Below are 22,906 nucleotides of genomic sequence, written 5' to 3'. Positions count from 1 at the left end.
GCAACAGAAAACCCATCCCTGAACACAGTGGCCTGATCCCTGAGCCAGCTTGGAGCCTAGCTTTGCCACATCCTCTCCACCTGTAAAACAGATGGGCAGAAGAATTAGAAGAAGACAGGACAAGGGCTGTAAACACCCCAGCTCCATAACTGGGGATTCTCCTGACACCCCACCCCTGTGTCTGCTCGCTCATCCCACAAAAACTGAGTGAGCATAAGCCAAATGCTGGGGAATTTCAGAGGAGTGACAGTTTAAATAAATAAAACAAGGCCATATTTTAAATAAATATGATGGTATATAATGGTCTCTTGGAGAAGGCGACATTTAAATGGAGACCTAAATTGTCAAAGCCTTGGGGAGATGTATGCCTCAGTTTCCTCATCTGTAAATTGGGAGCAAAAGAAATAGCGCAAAGCATTCTTTAATTCAATTGATAAATAATCGAGGGGCAGCCAGGAGGCTGGTGTAGCTGAATGGAGTGAGAAAGGGGAAGAGGTGAAAGGCAAGGTGAAGGAGGTAAATTGTGCAGGGCCTGTGGTCTTCAGGCAGGACTTTGGCTTTTACTCTAAAGAAAGTGGGAGCCATGGAGGGATCTAGGCAGAGGACAGATGTGACCTGACTCAGGGGTTCACAGACATCCTTAGGCTGTTTTGAGGAAAATAAAGTAGGAAGTAAAGGGCAGAGCTGGGAGTCCTGGGAAGAAGCTCCTGTGCTGGTCCAGGTGAGGGATGAGACCAGACCAGGTGGGGTCCATGGAAGGGGTGACAAGTGGGCAGATTCTGGATGGGTGTCATTCTCCTCCTCCTCCTCCTTTTTCTTTCTCTGTTAAATTAAAAAATTAAAAAAAATTTTAAATTAAAAAAAAAAAAAAAAGGTTGGCGGGGGTGGGGAGAAAACATCGCGCCCTGGTCTCTAGGTAACCAAGGTTCCCGCAGCCCTCTGTGTTTGGACCGGTCCCTGCAGGGCTCCCGTGTTTAGGCTCAGTCGCCAGGGAGCGCTCCCCGCCCGGAGCCCCGGGGACCAAGGACCAAGGTTTGGCTCACTCACCGGGTTTCCAAGGGAGTGCGGGTTGGCCAAGAGCCAAGCTGCACGTTCTAGAGACCCCGACGAAGCTCCGCAGAGGCCTCCATTGTCTTCCGCTTGGGCACAAGTCTGCATCTATGGAACTCCACCTGCATGCAACAGCTCTGCAGACAAGGTCTGCATTGTACAACGGAGCGGAGAAAATTGAGGCTCAGCAGCCACGGGATCTTACAGCGAGTCAGTGAAGGAGTCGGGATTCAAGCCATTTTCCTAACAAGGGCAATAACATTAAAAATGACAACAGCTAACATTTATTGAGCGCTTACTGTGCTCTCAACACTTGGCACGCATGATCTCATTTAAGTTTGTTAACACTGAGGGGTGGGTGGATAAAACCCGTTTCACAGATGAGGCACTCTTAGGACTTTGGGGCTCCCCCAAGCATGGGATGCTGGAATTTGAACCCAGATCTGCCCAGAGCGTGTCTCCAGGTAATAGGGGAATCCTTCCCAGAAGACCCGAGCTTGCAAAGGAGGGGCGGAGAGATACATATTGTTCTTGTTTCTAGAGGGGCTCCGCGAGGCCCAAAGGCCTCTACCACTCCCGGCTTTAACGTGGTTCAGTCTTTTCTTCGGGTTCCCGCGCGCTCAGATCGGGGACCCCTGGGCAGAGTGAGGATGCAGAACCAGGCAAGGGCGTGGGGAGCAGACGAGGTGATTTCAGTCGCGGACCGGGAAAAGCCTGCAGGCGAGACCCCGCAGCCCCGGGGGCCGCCGGGAGCCGCGCCCCCTCGGCCCCGCCCCCTCCCCGGGCGCCGACCTCGGTGGTCACGTGACCGGGCCCGGCGGCCGCTGGGGCCGGAGGGCGCGGCGCGCGGACGCGGCGGCCTGGCCAGGCGGGGCCCGAGCGGAGCAGGCCGGAGCGGGCCGCGCGCTGGCGGGGGCTTGCGCCGCGCCCGCCCCTTCCCCGCCCCGCGCGGGGCGCACGCGCGCTCCTCTTGCCGCCCCTCCCTCCGCGCGGGGACCCCTGGCGGGTGGCGCGAGGACATGGCCAGCGACGCCGTGCAGGTAGGCGCACCTGTGTCCGCAGCCGTCCGGCGGTCGGCCAGCGCCGGGGACCCCCGCCCGCGCGTTGCCGGGGCCCCCGGGCCCCGGGCGGCCAAGGTGGGGGTCTCCCGAGCGCCCCGTGCCCCCTCCCTGGGCCGACACCGTGGAGCCAGCACTGTTCACTTTTCGGCAGGTGGAGGTACGCACCGAGGGGGAGCGGGGAGGTTCCGAAGGCCCCCGCCGCACCCCCACGCTCCGCCCCTCCCCGAGAATTAGAGGGGGAGCGGCGGAAGCGCTACTCGAGTGTCTGTGGCTGGCTGTGCGTCCCGGTGCCTGTCGCACCCGCCTCTCAACGCCGCACTCCCTCCTCCACCAGCACCCCGCCCCCAGCGTTCGGTTCCCGGCAGGTGCCACTCCACCTGGGGCAGGTGCCTGGCGCAGTGGCCCGGAGGGGAGGAGGCCGCTCATTCCGTGCCCCTCCCCCTCACAACAAAGCTCTGGCGCCCCCCACCCCCCACCCCCGCCTCCAGACTGAGCTTTATAATGGTCCCCACGCCACCCAGATTGGCACCTGTTGGCGGAAGTGCTAGAGTCACCTCATTAGGTTGAGGAATGGGGGACCCACATGGCTACGCTCAGGGCTATCAGGTGGAACCTTATCCCAGAGGGGGATTCTCTTGTACCTGGAACCCTACCTGGGCACGGGTGGCAGGGCTGGGTCACCCCTCCCACACACATAAACACACACAGCCTGGCACCAACCTGCCACCAGCCAGGTTCTCCATGTACCACCTTGTGAACATCACAGCCTTGGACTCACCTTCCACATCTGTGACAAGCAAGGCCTCAGTGACTCCTGAGCTTTGGTTCAGAATCCGAGGCACATCCTGTGGCTCTGGTGCCCTCAGTGCCTCAAAATCCCTCCGTTGTCCTGTGGTTGCTGTGTAACTGGGTTTTCGTCTCCTTCTGCACCTGCCCCCAACCCCTCTGTGTCTCCCCCCATGCTCCCCTGTCCCCCACCCCAGTCCTGCTGATGGCCTGTCAGCCTTGCCGTGGAGCTGGGCGTATCTGGTGTTGCCGATCACATAAGGTCAGACCTTGGGGCTGGGTGGGCTGGGGTTTCTGCCTCTACCCTCAGCCCTGGGAGGGCTCTAGAGGATTCCTCTGGCTCATGCATGCACTTAGCATGTGCGAAACATGACCCGGGTGGAGGCTGTGATTCCTGGAATGAGGCTGGACCTGTGCTGTGGTCCCCCCTCCCATCTCTTCCCCACTCTTTCCCCCTCCTGGTCATCCCTTTCTTGTGCCTGCTTGGGCCTGCCACCCCGTATTCTGTCTGTCCCGACGTATGCCTGTCTGTTCTGTGTCCGGCAAACGGATGTCCTGTCCAGATTCCGGAAACGCCCAAAGCATTGAAATTTCCGGACATGAGGGTCTAGGTCTCTGGCTGCTCTGGGAAGGGGGGGATTCCGCGAGATGGACCCTCTGGACCTGGGTCCCGTGTGCCACGGTGGGAGGTGGGGGAGTAGGGATTCTCCAAGGCTGGGCCAGGCTCCTGATCATGTGGTTTGCCTAGCTGGCCTTTGGGTGACCCGTGCCCTCTGGGTAGGAGTGAGTCACCCAAGGGAAGAGAACCCAGGAGGCTGGGACTCCCTTCTTCCCCCCCTGCTCTGGGTATTCTCAGGCCTCAGCTTCTATTCCTCTCTGCCTGGACTTTCCTTATTTGAGCTGGCTTGATCCTGGCTGTCCCCTGCTCTGCCCGCTAGGGATGGAATGGGGCTGGGTGGTGGGTGAGGACTGGTCACCAGCTAGCAGTATTAGGTGAACTTGGGTTTAAATTCCAGCTCTGTCACTTTCTCACTGTGTGTCCTGGACCCAGTGTCTTTGCCTCCCTGAGCCACGGTTCTGCCACCAGAAAAACCGGCATGTTCATCGATGAGGGTGTTCATTGTCCAAAGGAAGAGGTGTAGATGGGCCTGTGTTCTGCAGGTGGGGCTGCTGGGCAGTCCTTACCGGTGGTCGTGGTCAGCAGCCCTGGGTGTGAGTCTCTGTCCTTTAATGCATGGTTTCTCAATCTCAGCACTATTGACGTTTGGGGCTGAATCATTCTTTGAGGTGAGGGGCTGTCCTGTGTACGACAGGATGTGGAGCAGGTTCTCCGGTCTCGACCCAACAGACGCCAGGAGCACTCCCTCCCCACCACCAGCTGAGACAACCAAAAGTGTTTCTGGTTGTTGCCCGGTGCCCCTGGAGGTGTGTGTGGTGATCCCACTCCACCTGCCCCCCGCCAACCCTGTGCCCCAAACTGCAGCTGTATCCTCTCTCAGCCTGTTTCCTTGCCTGGAAAGTGGGGGAGAATTGTGGCAGCCGCTCGGGATTCCTGTGATGGGTTGGTAGGATGGTGACCTGCGCTAAACCTTGCTGGGGGCAGCTGTCCTCCGGGTTGGCTGGGAGCCAACAAAGACTTTCCTCATCTGTGAAATGGTTTCACCCAGTGGGGATTCTTATTTAGTGCCAGGCCTGATGCTTAGCTGGTGATCAGGTTGTGGGCACTCCCCTTTTAAATCCCAGCCATTCCTCCTGCTGGCTGTGGGGCCTCAGGGCAAGTTATGTCACCACTCCAGGCCTCAGTTTCCTTGTCTTGAAAATGGGGTGATAACAGCACCCACCTTGTGGACCTGCTTTAGGTGACCTAGGTGGAGCTCACAATAATTTGTCTTGTTATTAATAGTCGTACTTGGCCTTTATTGGGCTACTGGTTTGTCGGCACCCTCACCCCAGCCCTCCAGCACTGTCTCCTCATGTTGTAGGCCTCAGGGAGGTGCCTCTGGTCTGGGTGGGCCCCAGCTGTGGTCACAGCGGTGGGTGACCGGACTGAGAGGAAGCCAGAAGTTGGGACGGCCTGTGTCTGCAGGGAAGGGGCCGGCCCATAGGAGCACTCATTGGCTGGCATGTGCATATCAGCGTACATGGGGTGGGCACAGGGGCGTGCACCCACCTGCCTGCCTGTATTTTGTGCACATGCCTGTAGGTCAGCCCCTGGAGCCTATATACACTCAAGGGAGCCTGGTCTCCATGTCTACACCAGTAAGCGTGCGAGGTGTGTGTGCACGTTAGCAACCTCCTAGGACGTAGAGCGGGGGCTATCCCTGGTTGCCTCCTGAGAAGCAGACACTGAGGAGGACACTGAGGGAAAAGGTCCCCTAGATACCTCAGAGCCCCAGAGCTGGCCCCACGCAGGGGCTGCTGGGAGCGAGCAGGAAAGAGGAAGTGGCGGTCAAGAGGCCCTGACAGGGCTGAGGTTCAGGAAGAGGGCGGGGCCCTCAGCCGGGACCCAGGATGGCGGAGGCCAATCCCCCTTTGGGCCAGGAGCTGGAGGTGGGGGCTGGGGTCGGGGTTGGGGGGCAAAGAGGACCCCAGTGACCCAGGCCGGAGGCCCCGCCCTCTCTTGATTTTGGACCAAGGGGAGGAGATGGGTTTGGAGTTTTCTGGTTTGAAGATGAAATTATGTGGGGTTTTTTGAGGCTCCCAGGTCGGGGGAATAGAGAAGGAAGCAGACAGCGCTCTGCTTTTTTAGGGTCTAGTTGTAGAGAATGAGAGGAGGGGAGACAGAGCGTCCCAGGACCTCCTACTTTGAGGGTGCAGCAGGAGAGAGATGGGGCCTCAGGACGTAGTTTAGGGGTATAGCAGAGGAAGAGAAGCCTGCCCTTGGCACCTCCAGTTTGAGGGCATAGCAGAGAGGGAAAGGGCCTGCTTTCTGGATCTCAAGCCCATTGTTTTTTTGGCGGAGGTGTGTGGGCAGCAGAGACCTACCCTGATACTTCCTTGTTTGAGGAGCAGCAGAGGGAAAATGGAGCCTGCCCTTGGGACCTGGTTTTAGGGAAAGTAGAGGGGAGTTGGGGCCTATGCTCGGGACCGCCTAATTTAGGGGGACAACAGAAGGGAGGGGGTCTGCCCTCAGGAACTTTTTTGGGGGCGGCAATGGGAAATAGGGCCTGAACTTGGAGACCTCCTAGTTTGGGGGCACACTGGTGACATAATGGGGCCTGTCCTCCAGAATTCTACTGTATAAGGAATAGATGAAGGGAGACAAGACTGTATTTATGGGGTCCCCTAGTCTGAGGGGACATGGAAGGAAGAGGGCCCTATAGAAGGGACCTCACTGTTTGGGGTACTCAGGAAGCAGGGTCAGGACCTTGTCTCACCTCTCAGTTTTGGGGGGCCAGAGTTTATATCTCAGAAGCACCCAGGCCAGGAAGAGGCCAGGCCAAGCTGGCTGAGTGTGGTCCATGCCCTGCCCCAGACTCCCGGCCCCACTGACTGTGCTCCATCTCCTGCAGAGCGAGCCGCGCAGCTGGTCCCTGCTGGAGCAGCTGGGCCTGGCAGGTGCTGACCTGGCGGCTCCTGGGGTGCAGCAGCAGCTGGAGCTAGAGCGGGAGCGGCTGCGGCGTGAGATCCGCAAGGAGCTGAAGCTGAAGGAGGGCGCCGAGAACCTGCGGCGGGCCACCACGGACCTGGGCCGCAGCCTCGGCCCCGTGGAGCTGGTGCTGCGTGGCTCCTCCCGCCGCCTTGACCTGCTGCACCAGCAGCTGCAGGAGCTGCATGCCCACGTGGTGCTGCCCGACCCTGCAGCCGCTGCCCGAGGTGAGTGGGGCTTGGGGGTTCCACTGTGGTCTCTGGGAGCAAGGCTAGCCCTGTCCCTGCGGATCCCCAGGGAGACATGCCGGGTCATGACAGCCGCCAGCCTCGACACGCGATCAGATGAAACACCAAACCCAACACCCAGAGCAAGGTCTGCACTGTCACACCAGCACCTAGACAATACCCAAGGACCTAGACGCTGTTGTGGGAATACCCAGAGACTTCCACGCCGCCACCCAGCACCCAGAGAGATGCACACACAGTCACAGTGACACACAGACAGTGTCTAGAGCTGCTTACACATGGTTACACCAACCCCAGGATTCACACCCACACAGCTGTCCGACCCTTACAGACGCACATGGTCCCAGCCACAGCTGGTTGCTCCTGCATACAGTCAGACAAGGCCTGCAGACTCCGTTGACACCCACACAGGACCGTGGCAGGTCAGCAGCTGGAGAGTGACACTGTCATGTCCAGGCTCAGAGACCATCTGGTGCAATGAGCTGGGCACATAGGGTCTGCCCTTCCCCCAGTCACACCACTCCCCAGCACACACACAGCTGTGCCAGCATCCAGGGATGCATGGGTCAGGCTGTACCAACACCCAGACAGACCCGGTACAGACACAGTTGTACCAGCACCTGGAGACCTGAATGGACCGTTTGCCAACAGCTGGAAATGTGCTCAAGGTCACCCCAGCACCCAGACCTCACATAGTCATGCTGAGTAACACCTGCCATTTCATGTAGTTACATGAGCACCTGGGGAGACACATACTCAGCCATGCCAGCTCCCTGTGGGCATAGATGTGGCCATACCCAAACCCACAGCCAGGGAAGTAGTTGGGGGCTCCTATACACAGTCACACCAACACCAAGGACTCATGTACACTTGGATGCTTGTCCACACTCATTCATGCTGGTCCTGTGCTGGGGCTGAGGACATTTCCCTGGGAGGGCTGGGGTGGGGGGATCTTCTGGGCCCTGGCCCTCATTTTCTCCTCTCCCTGGCTTTGGGGGCAGAACCCAGGCTGGGCAGAGGGTAAATCCTCTCAGCTGGGCAAAGCCTCTTAGGCAGACAGAGGTGAGGCCTGTTGTGACTCTGTCCCACCTGCCCCCCCCCCGCCTTTAGATGCCCCCCAGTCCCCCGGGGCAGGTAGCCAGGCCTGCTCGGCCACCAACCTGAGCCGTGTGGCCGGCCTGGAGAAGCAGCTGGCCATCGAGCTGAAGGTGAAGCAGGGAGCAGAAAACATGATCCAGACATACAGCAATGGCAGCACCAAGGTAAGAGCGGCTTGCTCACTGGGAAGCAGAGGACGGGCTGTGGGGTGGGAACCGGGGAGCCACCTATATCTGTCTGTCCCTTGGGAAACTGAGACCCTTGGGGTTGAGGATGGAGGGACTGACAGGTGACTTGGAGGCAGGACCGGGATGTGGACAGCTTGTGGGGGCATATGAGAAACAGGGTGGCTGTGTGTGGCATTAGACGCAAGGCAGAGGCTGTCCCCCCAATACCCAGTTACCCCAGAGACTCGAGAGATGTCCACAGTCAGGGCGACTTTCACCCTCTGCTGGTGGCCTCTCTCTGACACATAGACACATGGTCAGGTCAACGCTTGTATGTACATATGCTATCATCCTAACATCCAGAGACACCCCCACGGTCAGAGCAACATCTAGAGACACACAGGGTCATATCAACACTTAGGCACACGTGTGCCCTATCATGACATCCGGAGAGACGGCAGTAACAGCGGAGACATGTGGAGGATAGCCACCCCGGCCTCCTCTAGACGCAGAGACACAGCCCATCATATAACACCCAGGACACATGGCACAGGCCCACAGCACACCTGGACACACAGACACACAAACCATGACATTCAAACCCAGAGACTGGAGCTGTCACACAGACACCCCCACAGCCCAGTTCTGGTGTCTCCCACACCCACCCTGTCCCCCTTGGACTCCCCGATGTGGCTGTAGTCAGGGCCCCACCCTCCCCAGGGGACCCTCACCCACATAGGTGCCATTCTGACAGCTGACAGATACAGTGCCTCCCGATGCCAGGCATGGGTTGGAGCCCTGCCTGCGGATTAGCTCCTTTAACCCTCAGCCCGGTGGCAGATGGTACTGTTGGTACTCCCCTCACTGCAGATGAGGGGACAGACCCAGAGAGGAGGACCGGCTCACCTGGAGTTATCCAGCTGTTAGGTGGCAGGGATTCTAGTGCTGGGGGCTACCTCTCCCCTCTGCACCCGGGAATGCACAGATAGCCCTGCTATCACACCCACACATCCTCCCCTATGACACAGTCACCAGAGCCTGCGCAGTGTGGATAGAAGGCCAGCAGTCAGACCCCATTCCCCAGCCTGCCCCTCACTGCCCTTTCCCACCCGCAGGACCGGAAACTGCTGCTGACAGCCCAGCAGATGCTGCAGGACAGTAAGACCAAGATAGACATCATCCGAATGCAGCTTCACCGCGCCCTGCAGGCAGGCCAGCTGGAGAGCCAGGCAGCCCCGGATGAGGCCCAAGGTGAGCCCCTTGCCCCAGTATAGTCTAGCCTGCGTCCTGCCACGCAGGACTCAGCTCCTGGCCCCATAGGGGGATGCTGCTTGAGGCAGGGAGGTTGCTGTTGTGACTCACAGGATGACCCATACCCATTCCTGACTGTCCCTGGGCCTGTTTCCTGTTTTGTCCCGTGGAAGCTTTGCACTAGGTGGTCTACTGGCCAACCACACCCCGGGGGCCCAGTCCGCCCCTGCCTTTTTACTGGTGTGAATAAAGTTTTCCTGACACACAGCCATGTCCATTCATTTACTATCTCTGAAGGCCACTGTTGCACGGCGGCGGCAGGGCCAAGCGGGGGCCACGGAGCCCACATATTCCACAGAGTTGAAAATACCTACCCCCGGCTCCTCAAGAGAAGAAATTGCGGGCCCCCGGACTAGGTGGCTGCCTTGTCACGTGGCCTCAGTTGTGTAGAACTGTGGGCGTCCACCGGGCATGTCTGTTTCCATGTGTGTGTCTATGTGAATGCCCGGGGGCACCTTAAGCTAATTGTCCACCTGAATTTGTGACAGGATCGTGACTTGTGCAAGGGCAACAGAGGCCGTGCTGTTCATAGGTGCCATTGCTGGGGGGACACTGACCGTGGGGACCAGGGGCTGTGTGTGTGGCCCGGGAACTACGGCAGTCTGTGTGTCACCACAACAGAGAGAGCGCTGTGAATTGTTAGTGGGTATTAGTGCGTTCGGGCTGCTATAACAACAGTTCTAGAAAACAGAAATGTCTTGCTCACAGTTCTGGAGGCGGGCAGTCCAGGATCAAGGTGCCACTCCCGTGTCTGGCCAGAGCCCTCTTCTGGGTTCACAGACAGCTGCCTTCTTGCTGTGTGTGTCCTCCCATGGTGGATGGGGTAGAGGAGCTCTCCGAGCGCCTGCCTTATGAGGGCTCCATCCTCAGGACCTGATCACTTCCCAAAGGCCCCACCTCCTGACCCCTAATACCATCACATTAGGGGTTGAGTTTCAATATGTGGATTTGGGGGGAAGAAAAACATTCAGCCCATAGCAGTGGGGTCTGTAACTCTGTGACAGTGTGTGTGTCTTTGGGGTAGGGGAGGCCTCCGTGTGATTGCTCACCTGTGCTGGGAATACTGACATGGGCTTTTCAGTGACTGTATATTATGGTGTGATCATGTCCCTGTGCCTCTGGGTGCCATCGTAACCTTGATTACTGGTGCAATTTTGTCCCTTTAAGTGTAAGAGTCTTGGTGACTATCTGGGTACATGTGACAGCAGGCCAGGGGGCAAGAGTGTGACTGTGTTTGTAAGATGACATGCCTGCGGACATGAGGTTTACTGTAACACTGTGTCTGTGTTGTTGGTGCCTAGGTGAGTGTCACACATCTGTGAGTGATACTGTGACTCTCTCTGAGTGCCACAGTCTGAGTTGGGGTCAATATACAGGACAGGGGGACTGTCCTTGGAACCTACAGCCATGGATACTGTGGCCACAGCCTTGTGCCTCTTGTGTCCTTATGGCTATCCCTGTGCCATTGGGTGACTGTGGCCATCCTATATTGGGCCATGGCTGTATCCCCGGGACTTCGTACTGGGACATAGCCAGTCTGTTTCCCTGCAATGTTGGGTCTCTGTGTCTGTGGGTGCCTCTCCATATGTGTGACAGTGTGATGGCATTTCTTCACCTGTCCCTGTGCGTTATCCATATGCCAGTGTGATTATGATTATCCCGGGGCCGGAGTTAGAGCCCCAGGAGCTTTGCCATGTGTAATTGTTTCCCATGAGGATGTTTGTGTCTTGCGATCATGTCTCTCTGCCATGTGACAATGTCCCTGTGTGGCAGTGTAACTGTATCTTTGTGAGAGTGTGTGTTCCTCTGCCTGTGGGTGACAGTGTGCCTACACTGGTGACAAAGCGATAATGCCACTGTTACCCTGTGAGTGACAGTGTGATGATCTCTGTGTGACAGTGCCCTTGTGCTCCCAACTGCTTTATATTTCACCGTGTGGACGGTCACATTCATTTACCTGGACTCCTCCTGCAAGAAACAGGGTTATTGCCGATCTTTTGTTCCTAGAAAGAAGCTGCAGTGAATACCATGTACACGTGTCAAGTGCAGAGGTGTTTCTGTGGGATAAAGTTCCTGAACTGGGATTGCTGAATCGAAGGGCAATTTCATTTGTGATTTTGATAGATCTGGCCATTCTGCCTCCATGTGTCCCTGTGTGATTATCTCCTTCTGGCTGTCCAAATGCCCACAGTGTCCCTGTGATAGTCCCTGGCGATGAAATGGGACCCTGCCAACACGTCTGTCCTTTAAGCCTGTGTTGATAGTGTACCTGTGTATATGACTGTCCCTGTATGACAGCCCAGCTCTGTCCCTGGGATGGTCCCTGTGGGTGTTTAGAAAAAGAGCGATTGCATCTCTGTGGGAATGTGCCTAACTGACCGTGAACCCTCGCTTGGGAAAAACGTGATGCATTCTGGTGGTAGGTGTATCTATCCCCAGTGCGCGTCCCTGCGCATGAGTGCATGTCTGGGGCTGGGGTGGTTGGACCCGGGTTCTAGGCTGGCCTCACCACCTGGTGCTCAACGCCTACAGGGTGTCCAGACCTGGGGGCTGTGGAGTTGCGCATTGAGGAACTGAGGCACCACTTCCGAGTGGAGCACGCTGTGGCCGAGGGGGCCAAGAATGTGCTCCGCCTGCTCAGTGCAGCCAAGACCCCAGACCGCAAGGCAGTCAGCGAGGTGAGGGGTGAGGCTTCAGCGAGGTGAGGGGTGGGCCTTCGGTGAGGGGCTGGACCCCAGCAAAGGGGCGGGAATCGGCAGCAAGGGCCTTAAGGGTGAGGCTTCTGCAAGGGGCGGTGCCTCGGTGGGGCGGGACCTCGGCCAGGGGTGGGGCATCAGCCAGGGGGTGGGGCCTAGCTTTCTGGGGAGCCCAGGAATAGGACCCAGAAGATTTGAGGGCTTGGGCCGGGTGAGACTTAGCCAGGCCCCACCCCAGCCCCACTCTGTCCCTCCTATTACAGGCCCAGGAGAAGCTAATGGAGTCCAACCAGAAGCTGGGGCTGCTGCGGGAGGCGCTGGAGCGGCGGCTCGGGGAGTTGCCCGCAGACCATCCGAAGGGTCGGCTGCTGCGTGAGGAGCTTCTTGCGGCCTCGTCCGCAGCCTTCAGTGCTCGCCTGACTGAGCCCTTCCCCCCCACGCAGTATAGCACCCTGTGCAAGCCCGCACCACTCACAGGTGGGTCCCTACCTACCCCACCCATACCCCACGTCCGCAGTTCTGTACTCCCAACCTCTCCCCCAAGTCCTGAGGCCTCCTAACCTAGATCTCTGCTTTCCCTACCCCTGGACTCCCATCCTACTATTCCTTTGTTCTCTATTCACCCCAACCCTGTAGCCCTGGGCCCCATGCACTCTGGACTTTTGGTCCCAGTTTGCCCTCTGATTCTGAACTCTTGCCCCTATGCCCACCATGTCCCCATCACTACCCCTTCATACCTGGCCATTTTTCCTTCAGCCATAGCCCTCCAGCCCAGTCCCACAACCCCTCACTCCCAAAACCCTGAGCCTTGAACCACTGTCTGCCTCCTGCCCCCAAAGCCAGCCAGCTCCTCCTTCCTTAGACCCCTCAGCCACTACTTCTGCCTTAGACCAGCCTTACCCAAGGCCCCTGCCCCCATCTCGGACCTCAGGTCAGCTCCCTGAGTCCTACCCTGAACCCCCTAGTCCAACCTGGCTCCCCACTGCCTCCATCATTGACCTATGCCTTAAACCTATCTTCTGTCACTAAATCCCAAGCATTCAGAGCCCCTCCCCAGCCTGGCCCGCCCCAGCCTCGCCCCCTCCCCCTTGCCCCATATTTCTCACTTCTGGGCACAGTCATCCCAGGATCAGACCCCCCCTGCTCCACTCTGATTGTCCCTCACCAACTCCCACCTATATGCTGGCCACTTCTGGACAGGCCCACTTCCCCTGCTGTCCCCTCCCCTTGGCTTGGCCTACCTGTGGGCCTCCCTGAGCCTGCCCCTCCCTCAGGAACCCTGGAGGTACGTGTGGTAGGCTGCAAGGACCTTCCGGAGACTATCCCCTGGAACCCCTCCCCCCCAGTCGGGGGGCCCGGGACCCCTGACAGCCGCACCACCTTCCTGAGCCGCCCAGCCCGGGGCCTTTATAGCCGAAGTGGAAGCCTCAGTGGCCGGAGCAGCCTCAAAGTGGAAGCCGAGAACACCAGTGAGTGGGCGTTGAGCCCTGGAGGGATGAGATGCCGTGGGGATCCTGGGATGTCACACACTCGTAACATTTTTAAAAAACTGGTATATTCCAGTCAGTAGGATGGATTGTTTTAAAAGAAAAAAAAAATACAAGTGTTAGGGAGGCTGTGGAGAAATTAGACCCCTCTGCCGTGCCGTTGGAAAGGTAAAGTGGTTCAGCCACTGTGAAAAATGTTACGGCGGTCCTCAAAAACTTAAACATGGAATTACCCTATGATCAGCGATCGCACTTCTGAGTGTATACCCAAAAAAGTTGAAAGCAGGGACTCGAGTTGGTATCTGGACATTCAGGTCTTTAGCAGCATTATTCACATGGCCAAAATGTGGCAGCATTTTGCCTCCCAGTGTATACCTGCATGCATTTTTCCAGGGTAAATTCTTAGGAGTATATTACTGGAAGTTGCATATGAAGTAAAAGTGAATTTGGATCTCTACCTCACACCATATGCAGAAATCCCCTGGAAGTTGGTTAAACACCTGAGGTGAAAGGCAGAACCATAAAGCTTGATTAGGGTTGCATGGCAGAGTGTAATGTGCAGGGGGAATTTCTTTACTAAGATATGAGCTATGCTCCCCCCAACTCCAAACATTTTCTGATACTCTTCCGTCCCCTCATTCCAGGCGAGGTCAGCACTGTGCTCAAGCTGGATAACACCGTGGTGGGGCAGACATCATGGAAGCCATGTGGCCCCAATGCCTGGGACCAGAGCTTTACTCTGGAGCTGGAAAGGGTGAGCTAGGTGGGGGATGGCAGGGCCTGGAGGAGGAGGAGGGGTTCCGGACCTTGGGCACCCCCAGTGATGGCCCACTTCCTCTCCCTCGAGGCTCGGGAACTGGAGTTGGCTGTGTTCTGGCGGGACCAACGAGGTCTCTGTGCCCTCAAATTCCTGAAGTTGGAGGATTTCTTGGATAATGAGAGGCATGAAGTGCAGCTGGACATGGAACCCCAGGGCTGCCTGGTGGCTGAGGTACAGCCCTGACCCCTGACCTTGCGAAAACACTTGCTGCATCTCCTGCTGCCAGTTTGCTAGGAGGGGAAGATCTGTTCTCGATTGGTCTCTGAACCTTGATAAAAAAACACATGTAATTAGTTAGTAATTAGTATTAGTTATGTCACTATGTCAGTGATACCACTTAAGCTGGGATTGGTTTTGTTCCAAGGGAAGAAATTAAAAAAAAAAAAAAAAAAAAAAGAAATTACAAAATTTTACCAAGCCAAAAAAGAAAAGAAAAGCTTGGCGACATGTCAGGGTGATTGTTACCAAAGCTACAGTCCAGTAGAGAGAAATTCCTTCCGCAGTGATGTCAGGGTTAGGGTCTAAATCGGGGTACCCAACCCTTGGCACTATGGACAGGTGTGCCCTAACAGGCCATATCACTCCTAGTTGCCCTGTGGGATTTCGAGAAGTGTCCCTGGTTTGCACGCACAGGAAGCCAGCACTACCCTTCCCCCAAGTTGCGACAGTCAAAACGGTCTCCAGACATTGCCACCCTAGCTGACCCCTTGTGGTGTGAACCAAGCCCTGTCCTACATGCTTTGCCGGCATTAATTTGTAAATCCTCACGACGACCCACTTCAGCCCAGTTCAGGAGGGATCATCCTTAGTCACATCTGACAGAGGAGGAAACAGGCAGAGTAGGAAAGTCAGCCAAAATTTTCCTCAATAATTCTTTAAATGTGCCCCTAACATATGCATGTGCCTGAAGGAAAAGAGCAGAAGGGCTGACTTCAGCGCCGGGCAGTGAAACAGTTTTCCGTTAGGAAGACCGGCCAAAACCAAGTGGGAAAGGTGGGGGTGGGAGTGGGGGCGAGTTCTGAGGCAGTCCTGCTCACCCTCAAGGTTCACTTAGAGCATTCTTTATGGTTTTTCTGCCTCCCCTAAAGTGCCAGCCAATAGAACTTTCTAGAATCCTCTTGTGGATGAGCCTACAATAGTTGCATTCTGTTGTAGGTGGAAATGTTCTATACGTGGACCGTCTAGCATATTAGCTGCCAGCCACTTGAAGTGTGGCTAGGGGGACCTGGGAACTAAAGTTTTAATGTTACTTAAATTTTACTGAATTTAAATAGCCTTGCATGACTAGTGGCAACGATATCAGACACACTTAAGTCACACAGTTCTGTGACTTTTGCACCTTCCAGAAGATGCTTCGGAGTTGGGAGAATTCAGCTAGATTGGGGGCTTCCCCATGTCCGCTGGAGGGCTTGTTGAAACACAGACTGCAGGGCCCCACCCTTGTGTTTCTGATTCAGTGGGTCCAGGCGGGGGCCCAGGAATCTGCATTTCTGGCAAGTCCCCATGTGATGCTGCTGGTCTGGGACCACACTCGGGGAAATCAAGACCCTAGATGATGTAACTCCAAATAGGTTACATTCTCTTAATGTGCTGTTTTGGATGTGGTGCCATAGTGATTGGAACCCCCAAAACATAAGGGTGTGCATACGGGTACTCCTAAGGGCTTCCCACCACCTAGAGGTGGGGGTGGGTTCCCACCCATTGGCCCCTCTTCCCAGGTTACCTTCCGCAACCCTGTCATTGAGAGGATACCCCGGCTCCGAAGGCAGAAGAAAATTTTCTCCAAGCAACAAGGTGAGGGGGTGGGCAAAATGGAGAAGAGGCCAGGGGTCTCAGAGGTATCATGAAGGGTGAGCCCATCCTTGTTGCCCCAGGGAAAGCATTTCAGCGCGCTCGGCAGATGAACATTGATGTTGCCACCTGGGTGCGGCTGCTTCGAAGACTCATCCCCAATGCCACGGGCACAGGCACCTTCAGCCCTGGGGCTTCTCCAGGAACTGAGGCCCGGTGCACAGGGTAAGGAGGGAGGTCCCTGAGGTCTAGGCTGTCCCTGCTTGCTTGCCAGGGTGCTGGGTCCCACACACACCCTCCTTCCTTGTTCTGCAGTGACATATCTGTGGAGAAGCTGAACCTCGGGGCTGACTTGGATAGCTTGTCCCAGAAGAGTCCTCTGGGTCCTCCTTCCAGCCCATCGAGCGTGGTGAGTGTCCCACTCCTGTCCCCCTAAGCCTGGCTTGGGCAGCGTCAAAGCTTCCTCCTCCAGGCCTCTCTCCCAGCTCAGAGCCCAGAGACCGCCAGGAACTTTCCTGGGTCACGCATCTCTGCTAGAAGCAGGGTCCCACTTTCTATCCTTATTCAAAACATAAGCTCAGGAGCCAGGCCACCTGGGTCCGTGTCCTCCGCCAGTTATTAGCTGTGTGACCCACGGCAAGCTGCTTCACCTTGCTGTGCTCTGTGCATCGGCCCATAGAACGGGCGTGTTTAAAACTCACTTTGAGGCTAGAAGTCATGAGGGTGGTTTTCTCCAGCGGGGCGGTTACTGATAGGAGGGAGATACAAGGCAGCTCTTCTCTAGGTCTTCTCTAGGTCAGAGATCAGCGTGTGCCTTCTCTGTAAAGGGGCGTGGAGTCAGTATCTTCGGCTTTGTGGGCCAGAGAGTCTCGGTCACAATGACTCAACGTGGCCGTTGTAGAAAGCAGCCCTAGATGATACACACGTACGCCAGCGGGCATGGCTGTATTCCGCTAAAGCTTTCCTGATGGCCACTGAAGTTGGAATGTCATGTCACTTTCACAGATCCCAAAATGTCACTCTCCTTTTTATGTTCCCCCAACCCTTTAAAAATGTAAAAGCTAGTCTCAGCTCACAGACTGTACAAAACCCGGTTTACCCACCCCCGCTCCGTGCGACCCATACCCAGGTGGACCCGTCTGCAGGAGCATGCCCCTCGGCCCAGCTCACTGGGTGCGTTTCATACCTCGTTAAAAAGAACTGAAGATGACAGTATATGCTTCTGTATTATATTTATAATAATAACGTAAGGAGATACATCCTCAGATGAGTTTGGCAAAACAAAATCCCAAAGTTTAATACTGCCAAAGGCTGGGCAGGACTCGGGGAAGCACAGTCGGTGGAAGGGGTGCAGTTGCTCCATCTCCTCGGGAGGGCATGGCTCGCTGGGCTGAAATCAGGACGTCGTCCTGACCCAGGAGTTCCCAGTCTGGACACTCACACACGTGCACCCCCAGGAAGTTCGCCACAGCGGCTTAGTGTAGGCAAAAGTGGGCACGTCAGAGTCCATCCGTAGGAGAGCCAGCGCTAAGTAAACCGCACAGTGGAGTAGGATGTGTGTGTGACAGGGGAGGCTGGCCTCCCAGGGCTGGCCTGGGGTGATTTCCCAGACAGATTGTCCAGCAGCAGAGGCAGGATGAAGGTGCCAGGAAAATGAAGCCTCTACCGGCACTTTGGCTTGTGTGGGTATAGACGGTATCTAGAAAGGTACTCAGGAAATCATGAACAGTAGCTGGTTCTAGGGAGGGTGGTGGGCGCCCGAGAGGCCTGTGTGTCCCACCAGATGCCTATTTGGACTGATGGCCTTTTAGAGCTGTGTCTGTAGTGGAGGATGACGGACCGGTTGTCATGTGTTCCCATTTGCAATAGTAATTTTGAGTCTTTTCAAAGTTACAAGCACACGTGTGCTATGAAGAATTAAGTAGTTCTTAGGGCAAGTAACCATAAAGGAAAAATGTAGGGAAACAGGAAAAAATATTTACAGCGTGAAAGAAAAGTGAAAGGGGTCAGGGAGTATGTGTGTGTATGGTGTGGGGGGTTCTGCTGGTTATTTGCTGTGATGGTGGGCTGACCACCCCTGACCACCCGTGAAGGTGACATCTGAATGAATGCCCGCAGGAGGTAAGGGAGCAGCCGTGCTGATGTGGGGGGAGAAGGCAATTCCAGGTAGAGGGAATAGCCTGTGCAGAGGTCCTGGGCTGGAAACATGCCTGGTGTGTTCAGGGCACAGTGAGAGGGACAGTGTGGCTGGAGGGCAGTGAGCGAGAGGGTGAGTGGGAGGAGAAGCGAGGTCAGAGGTGTTGGGAGCCTTGGCAGCTCTTGTGGTTATGGGGTGCCTCTGACTTCCCTCTCTCTGCTGCAGAGTTCCCCGATTCCAGAAACTGCCACCACCCCCGAGTTGCCTTCAGAGACTCAGGAGACCCCAGGCTCTGCCCTGTGCAGGTGACACCTCTCCCCTACTCACTATCCCCCTCCCCCCCCCCCCGCCTGCTGTCCTTGTCTCCACCAGTGTCCTCTCTCCACAGCCCTCTGAAGAAGTCACCCCTGACCCTCGAGGATTTCAAATTCCTGGCAGTGCTGGGCCGGGGTCACTTTGGGAAGGTGAGGCGGGGGGCAAGGAGTTGGGGGAATAGGGAATCCCCGGGCTGGCCACGAAGGCCATCGCTGCCCACTGTGGTTCCAGGTGCTGCTCTCTGAATTCCGGTCCAGCGGGGAGCTGTTCGCCATCAAGGCTTTGAAGAAAGGCGACATTGTGGCCCGAGATGAGGTTGAAAGGTGGGGACCTGGCCCAAGCCCTCTGAGAACATCAGTCTTCTCTTCTGGGAAATGGGAGACAGAGCAGTCCCCTCTCTGGAGCTGCTGTGACAGTGATTCATACCAGTCACTGGCACTTATTAAGATAGTAACTCTTGGAAAGCACCCACTGTGCGCCTTTTGTTCAGTAACTCACTTGCTCTCCATGACAGCCCTATGAGGTATTGTTATTGTTCCCGTTCTGCTGATGACACAGAAAGGTTGAGCAAGTTGCCCAAAATCACAAAGCCAGTGAGCAGCAGGTCGGGGATTCAAACCTAGGGACTCAGGCCCTAAAGTCTGTACCCTTTAATGGCACCATTGCCCAGCCTCTGCTTTGGATCAGGGCCCTGGGTTCAAATCCCACCCTGCCACAAGTGTGTTTAGAAACCCTGGGGAAGTCACTTTGCCCTTCTGATCCTTGGCCTCCCCATCTATAAAAGGGGCATAATAATGCTTTTCTTGCAGGGGTTTCAGGCAGATGAAGTAAGAGGATGCATCTAGAGCATTCTACAGTATCTGGCCCCCTGTAAGAAGGCCCAGTAGAGGCATCGAGGTTGTCCCTAATCTTCCTGACATCCTTTTGTTAATCAGAAACCCAACTCGATAGGCTTAAGCAAAAGAGGAGTTTATTGGTCTGGGTCAGAAAAGTCCAGGGGTGGAGTACCTTCAGGCATGGCTATATCCAGGTGCTCAGATGACATCTCTGTCAGCTTTCCTTTTTGTAGGCTTTGCTTGCAGTCCTCTCCAGGGGGCAGAAATAGCCCCCTACCCCAGCAGAGTAAGGCTTGTCCACTAGTTTTAGCCCTTCATCCTTAATAATAACCGCAGAAATCCTGAGATTGAGCCCCACTCCCTTGGCTTGCCCATTCCCAAACCAATTTCTGGCCAGGAAGATGGGTGCTCCAGTTAGCCCTCCCTGGCTGTGTTCCCTAAAGGGATACTGGGGGACTATTACTGGGATGACAGGTGACTTCTGGGTACCTGTTTAGCAGACAAAGCTGCTGAGGTTCAGGAATCTTAGGGAACTTGCCCAAGGTTGCACAGTCATGCAAGGTCCTCAGCAAACAGCTGACAATCAGGGACTTCTTGGGATTATGGGAGTTGGGGGTGGAGGGGGCTGCTGTGGTCTCTGAGCCCCGCCCCCTACGCCACCCAGCCTGATGTGTGAGAAGCGGATCTTGGCAGCAGTGACCAGAGCAGGACACCCCTTCCTGGTGAACCTGTTCGGCTGTTTCCAGACGCCCGAGCATGTGTGCTTCGTGATGGAGTACTCGGCCGGCGGGGACCTCATGCTACACATCCACAGTGACGTGTTCTCGGAGCCTCGTGCTGTGTGAGCTCCCCCACCCGTGCCTCAGCCCCCAACAGGCTGCGGCAGCCCCCTTCCTACCCCTCCACCCTTTGGCCCCAGCTTCCCCCCGCAGCCTCCTGGAGTTTTGGGGGACTGGGGAGCTGTCGAGGATGTGGGAGCCCGGCTTCTGTGGCTGGCCTGCCTTGCTGGGAGGCCTGGCTCCATCACACTAGCTTCTCTCTGCAGCTTTTATTCAGCCTGTGTGGTGCTGGGGTTGCAGTTTCTCCACGAACACAAGATCGTCTACAGGTGTGTGCCCTTGCGTCCCCGTGCTCCTGTATGCACCTGCTGCCCACTAGGGGCCCTCAGGCTTCAGGCAGGGCCCAGACCCCCCCCCTCATCCCTCTTTACATCCCCTCAACCCATCACAGGGACCTGAAGTTGGACAATTTGCTCCTGGACACCGAGGGCTATGTCAAGATCGCAGACTTTGGCCTCTGCAAGGAGGGTGAGGGGCGGGGCTGGGATTTGAAGGGCTGGCCTCTGGGGATTAGACAGAGTGGGGGAGGGAATGAAGTCCCAAGCCCTACCTGGGTTACGCCCTACCCTGACCCTGGGATGGGGCTGGCAGTCTGGGCCACCCCATGCTGGGCTGGGCTACCACCGGGAGCCCCCTTCTCCCCATAACCTCACAGAGCCCTACTGTCCCCAGGGATGGGCTATGGGGACCGGACCAGCACATTCTGTGGGACCCCGGAGTTCCTGGCCCCCGAGGTGCTGACAGACACATCTTACACGCGGGCAGTGGACTGGTGGGGGCTGGGCGTGCTGCTCTATGAGATGCTGGTTGGTGAGGTGAGGCCCCAACCTGCCCTGCCCTGCCTGACCCAGGGATCACGCTGGAAACTGCATGTGCCTAAGGGTGGGATCAAAAAGTGCCTCCATGTGCTGTGTGATGGGGACAGCTGGCTTTGCCTCCCTAGCCTCAATTTTTGAGTCTGTAAAATGGGGTGCTTCCCTTCCCACGTCAGCCAGCACCCAGGTGGAGTGGTGTGAGGAGCAGAGGGCTCAGATGGGGCTGGGAGGGGCGTGGTCAGAGGTGGGGCCTAATTCATCCTGGCTTTCCCTGTCCCCAGTCCCCATTCCCAGGGGATGATGAAGAGGAGGTATTTGACAGCATAGTCAATGATGAGGTTCGCTACCCACGCTTCCTGTCAGCTGAAGCCATTGGCATCATGCGCAGGGTGAGGAGTCCCCCAGCTTGGGCCTGGGGAGGGGTTGGGAGCCAGGAAGGGGAAGACTGATGCCTCCCCTCCCCACCAGCTGTTGAGGAGGAACCCAGAGCGGAGGTTGGGATCCAGCGAGAGGGATGCAGAGGATGTGAAAAAGCAGCCCTTCTACAGGGTGAGGTCACCCCAAGTGCCTGGCCAACTGCCCACTAGAGACCTGGTCATTCCCCCCACCCCAATCCCTCGGACCTGTTCATTTCTCCCCTTCCCGGATCTAGGTACTTCCCCTCCAACATTGTCATCTCCATTTCCTACACCCTCCTTTACACCCACTGACCCTCCTACACCCACATCTACTCCAGGCTGGCCTGGTGGGGCCACTGCCCTGTGTATGAACCCCTCTATCCCACCCCAGGGCTCCCCATGCTCACACTGTGATCCTTACTGGGCCCGCAGGCCCTGCTTGTCGCCTCTCTCTTGTAACTCCTTATGTTAATCCCCACAGATGCAGGGCATCTGGATGGGACACAAAGGGCTGGCCCCTCCTGCAGTCTGCAGCACCCCCTCTCCAGCCCCCCCACCCCTGGCTGACCTCTTCCTCTCTCTCCCCCTTCTCCCCCACTTAGACACTGGGCTGGGACACTCTGCTGGCCCGGCGCTTGCCACCTCCCTTCGTGCCCACGCTGTCAGGCCGCACTGATGTCAGCAACTTCGATGAGGAGTTCACAGGGGAGGCCCCCACACTGAGCCCGCCCCGCGACGCGCGGCCCCTCACGGCCACAGAGCAGGCGGCCTTCCAGGACTTCGACTTCGTGGCCGGGGGCTGCTAGCCCTCTCCCCTACCCCCGCCCTGACCAAGCTCTCAGTAGTTTTTAAAAAGGCCTTTGGGGTTTGCCCCATCCATGCATCTTCTGACTCCTCGTGTGTGCAGTAGTGGTGGCAGGGGGGGCGGGGCGGGGGGTCGTGTACTTGGAAATGGGGAGAGTTGGTGGGTGCAGATCCGGTGGGTGGCCAGGGGCATAAGGAGTGACGGGGAGATGCCTTGGGTTATGGGGGGGGTCACTTGATGAGGGTTAGGGGGAGGTGGGAACTCTGGGCATGGGCAGGCGAGATGGGACAGGGTTGGGAGCTGTGTTTAGGGGCACTGGAGTTTGAGGCCCTGATGGGGTGTGGTTTGGTAGCCTTGGGGATGTGTTAGAGGAGCAGGGCCACAATGAGAGAATTGTTGCTGGGGTCAGCCCTGGCGGCGGCAGGAGCGCAAAGCGCCGAGGATTCCGACTCAGCTGCTCCTCGGCACAGCCAGGGCTCTGGGACTGGAGCCGTGGCATTCTGCGCATGCTCCAGCGGCTCCAGCTCCGCGTGTGGCGCCTCTGCGCCTCTGCGTGGAGAGTCCCGGAACTGCACACCCCGGAGGCTCAGGCGGCGCCTCTATCGCCCTCGCCTGGTCACAGGGTTGCCGCAGCCCCCACCCGACACATGCCCCGCG

At 56.9% G+C, this 22,906-nt stretch overlaps 1 protein-coding gene across 3 annotated transcripts; it reads left to right on the top strand.

The window, feature by feature from the left end:
- The first annotated feature begins 1,891 nt into the window (after positions 1 to 1,891).
- Positions 1,892 to 22,327, top strand: PKN1 (protein kinase N1). Of its 3 annotated transcripts, none has more exons than XM_080803861.1 (22): positions 1,892 to 2,090; positions 6,410 to 6,713; positions 7,845 to 7,996; positions 9,115 to 9,250; positions 11,843 to 11,988; positions 12,270 to 12,483; positions 13,281 to 13,475; positions 14,138 to 14,247; positions 14,341 to 14,484; positions 16,032 to 16,107; positions 16,188 to 16,329; positions 16,420 to 16,513; positions 18,467 to 18,546; positions 18,630 to 18,705; positions 18,788 to 18,879; positions 20,057 to 20,233; positions 20,438 to 20,500; positions 20,623 to 20,699; positions 20,904 to 21,046; positions 21,328 to 21,435; positions 21,515 to 21,595; positions 22,047 to 22,327. In XM_080803861.1, the coding sequence occupies exons 1-22, from the start codon at positions 2,070 to 2,072 to the stop codon at positions 22,248 to 22,250; spliced, it is 2,835 nt and encodes a 944-aa protein (XP_080659987.1). In that variant the 5' UTR covers positions 1,892 to 2,069; the 3' UTR covers positions 22,251 to 22,327. The 3 variants fall into 3 exon arrangements, with proteins under 3 accessions (XP_080659987.1, XP_080659986.1, XP_080659988.1); XM_080803860.1 differs by lacking the exon at positions 1,892 to 2,090 and adding an exon at positions 5,388 to 5,447; XM_080803862.1 differs by lacking the exon at positions 1,892 to 2,090 and having other exon boundaries at positions 6,493 to 6,613; positions 7,959 to 7,996; positions 22,047 to 22,321.
- The last annotated feature ends 579 nt before the right edge of the window (positions 22,328 to 22,906 follow it).

Source organism: Martes martes, assembly GCF_963455335.1.
Source record: "Martes martes genome assembly, chromosome: 1".
Taxonomy (NCBI): Eukaryota; Metazoa; Chordata; class Mammalia; order Carnivora; family Mustelidae; genus Martes; species Martes martes.
This window is presented reverse-complemented; position numbering and strand designations above follow the sequence as displayed.

Coding starts and splice junctions, on each gene's coding strand:
- PKN1 (XM_080803860.1), top strand. CDS start 5,409: ATGGCGGAGGCCAATCCCCCTTTGGGCCAGGAGCTGGAG. Junction 7,997..9,114: donor ACAGCAATGGCAGCACCAAG/GTAAGAGCGGCT, acceptor TCCCACCCGCAG/GACCGGAAACTGCTGCTGAC. Junction 20,234..20,437: donor TTCTCGGAGCCTCGTGCTGT/GTGAGCTCCCCC, acceptor TTCTCTCTGCAG/CTTTTATTCAGCCTGTGTGG.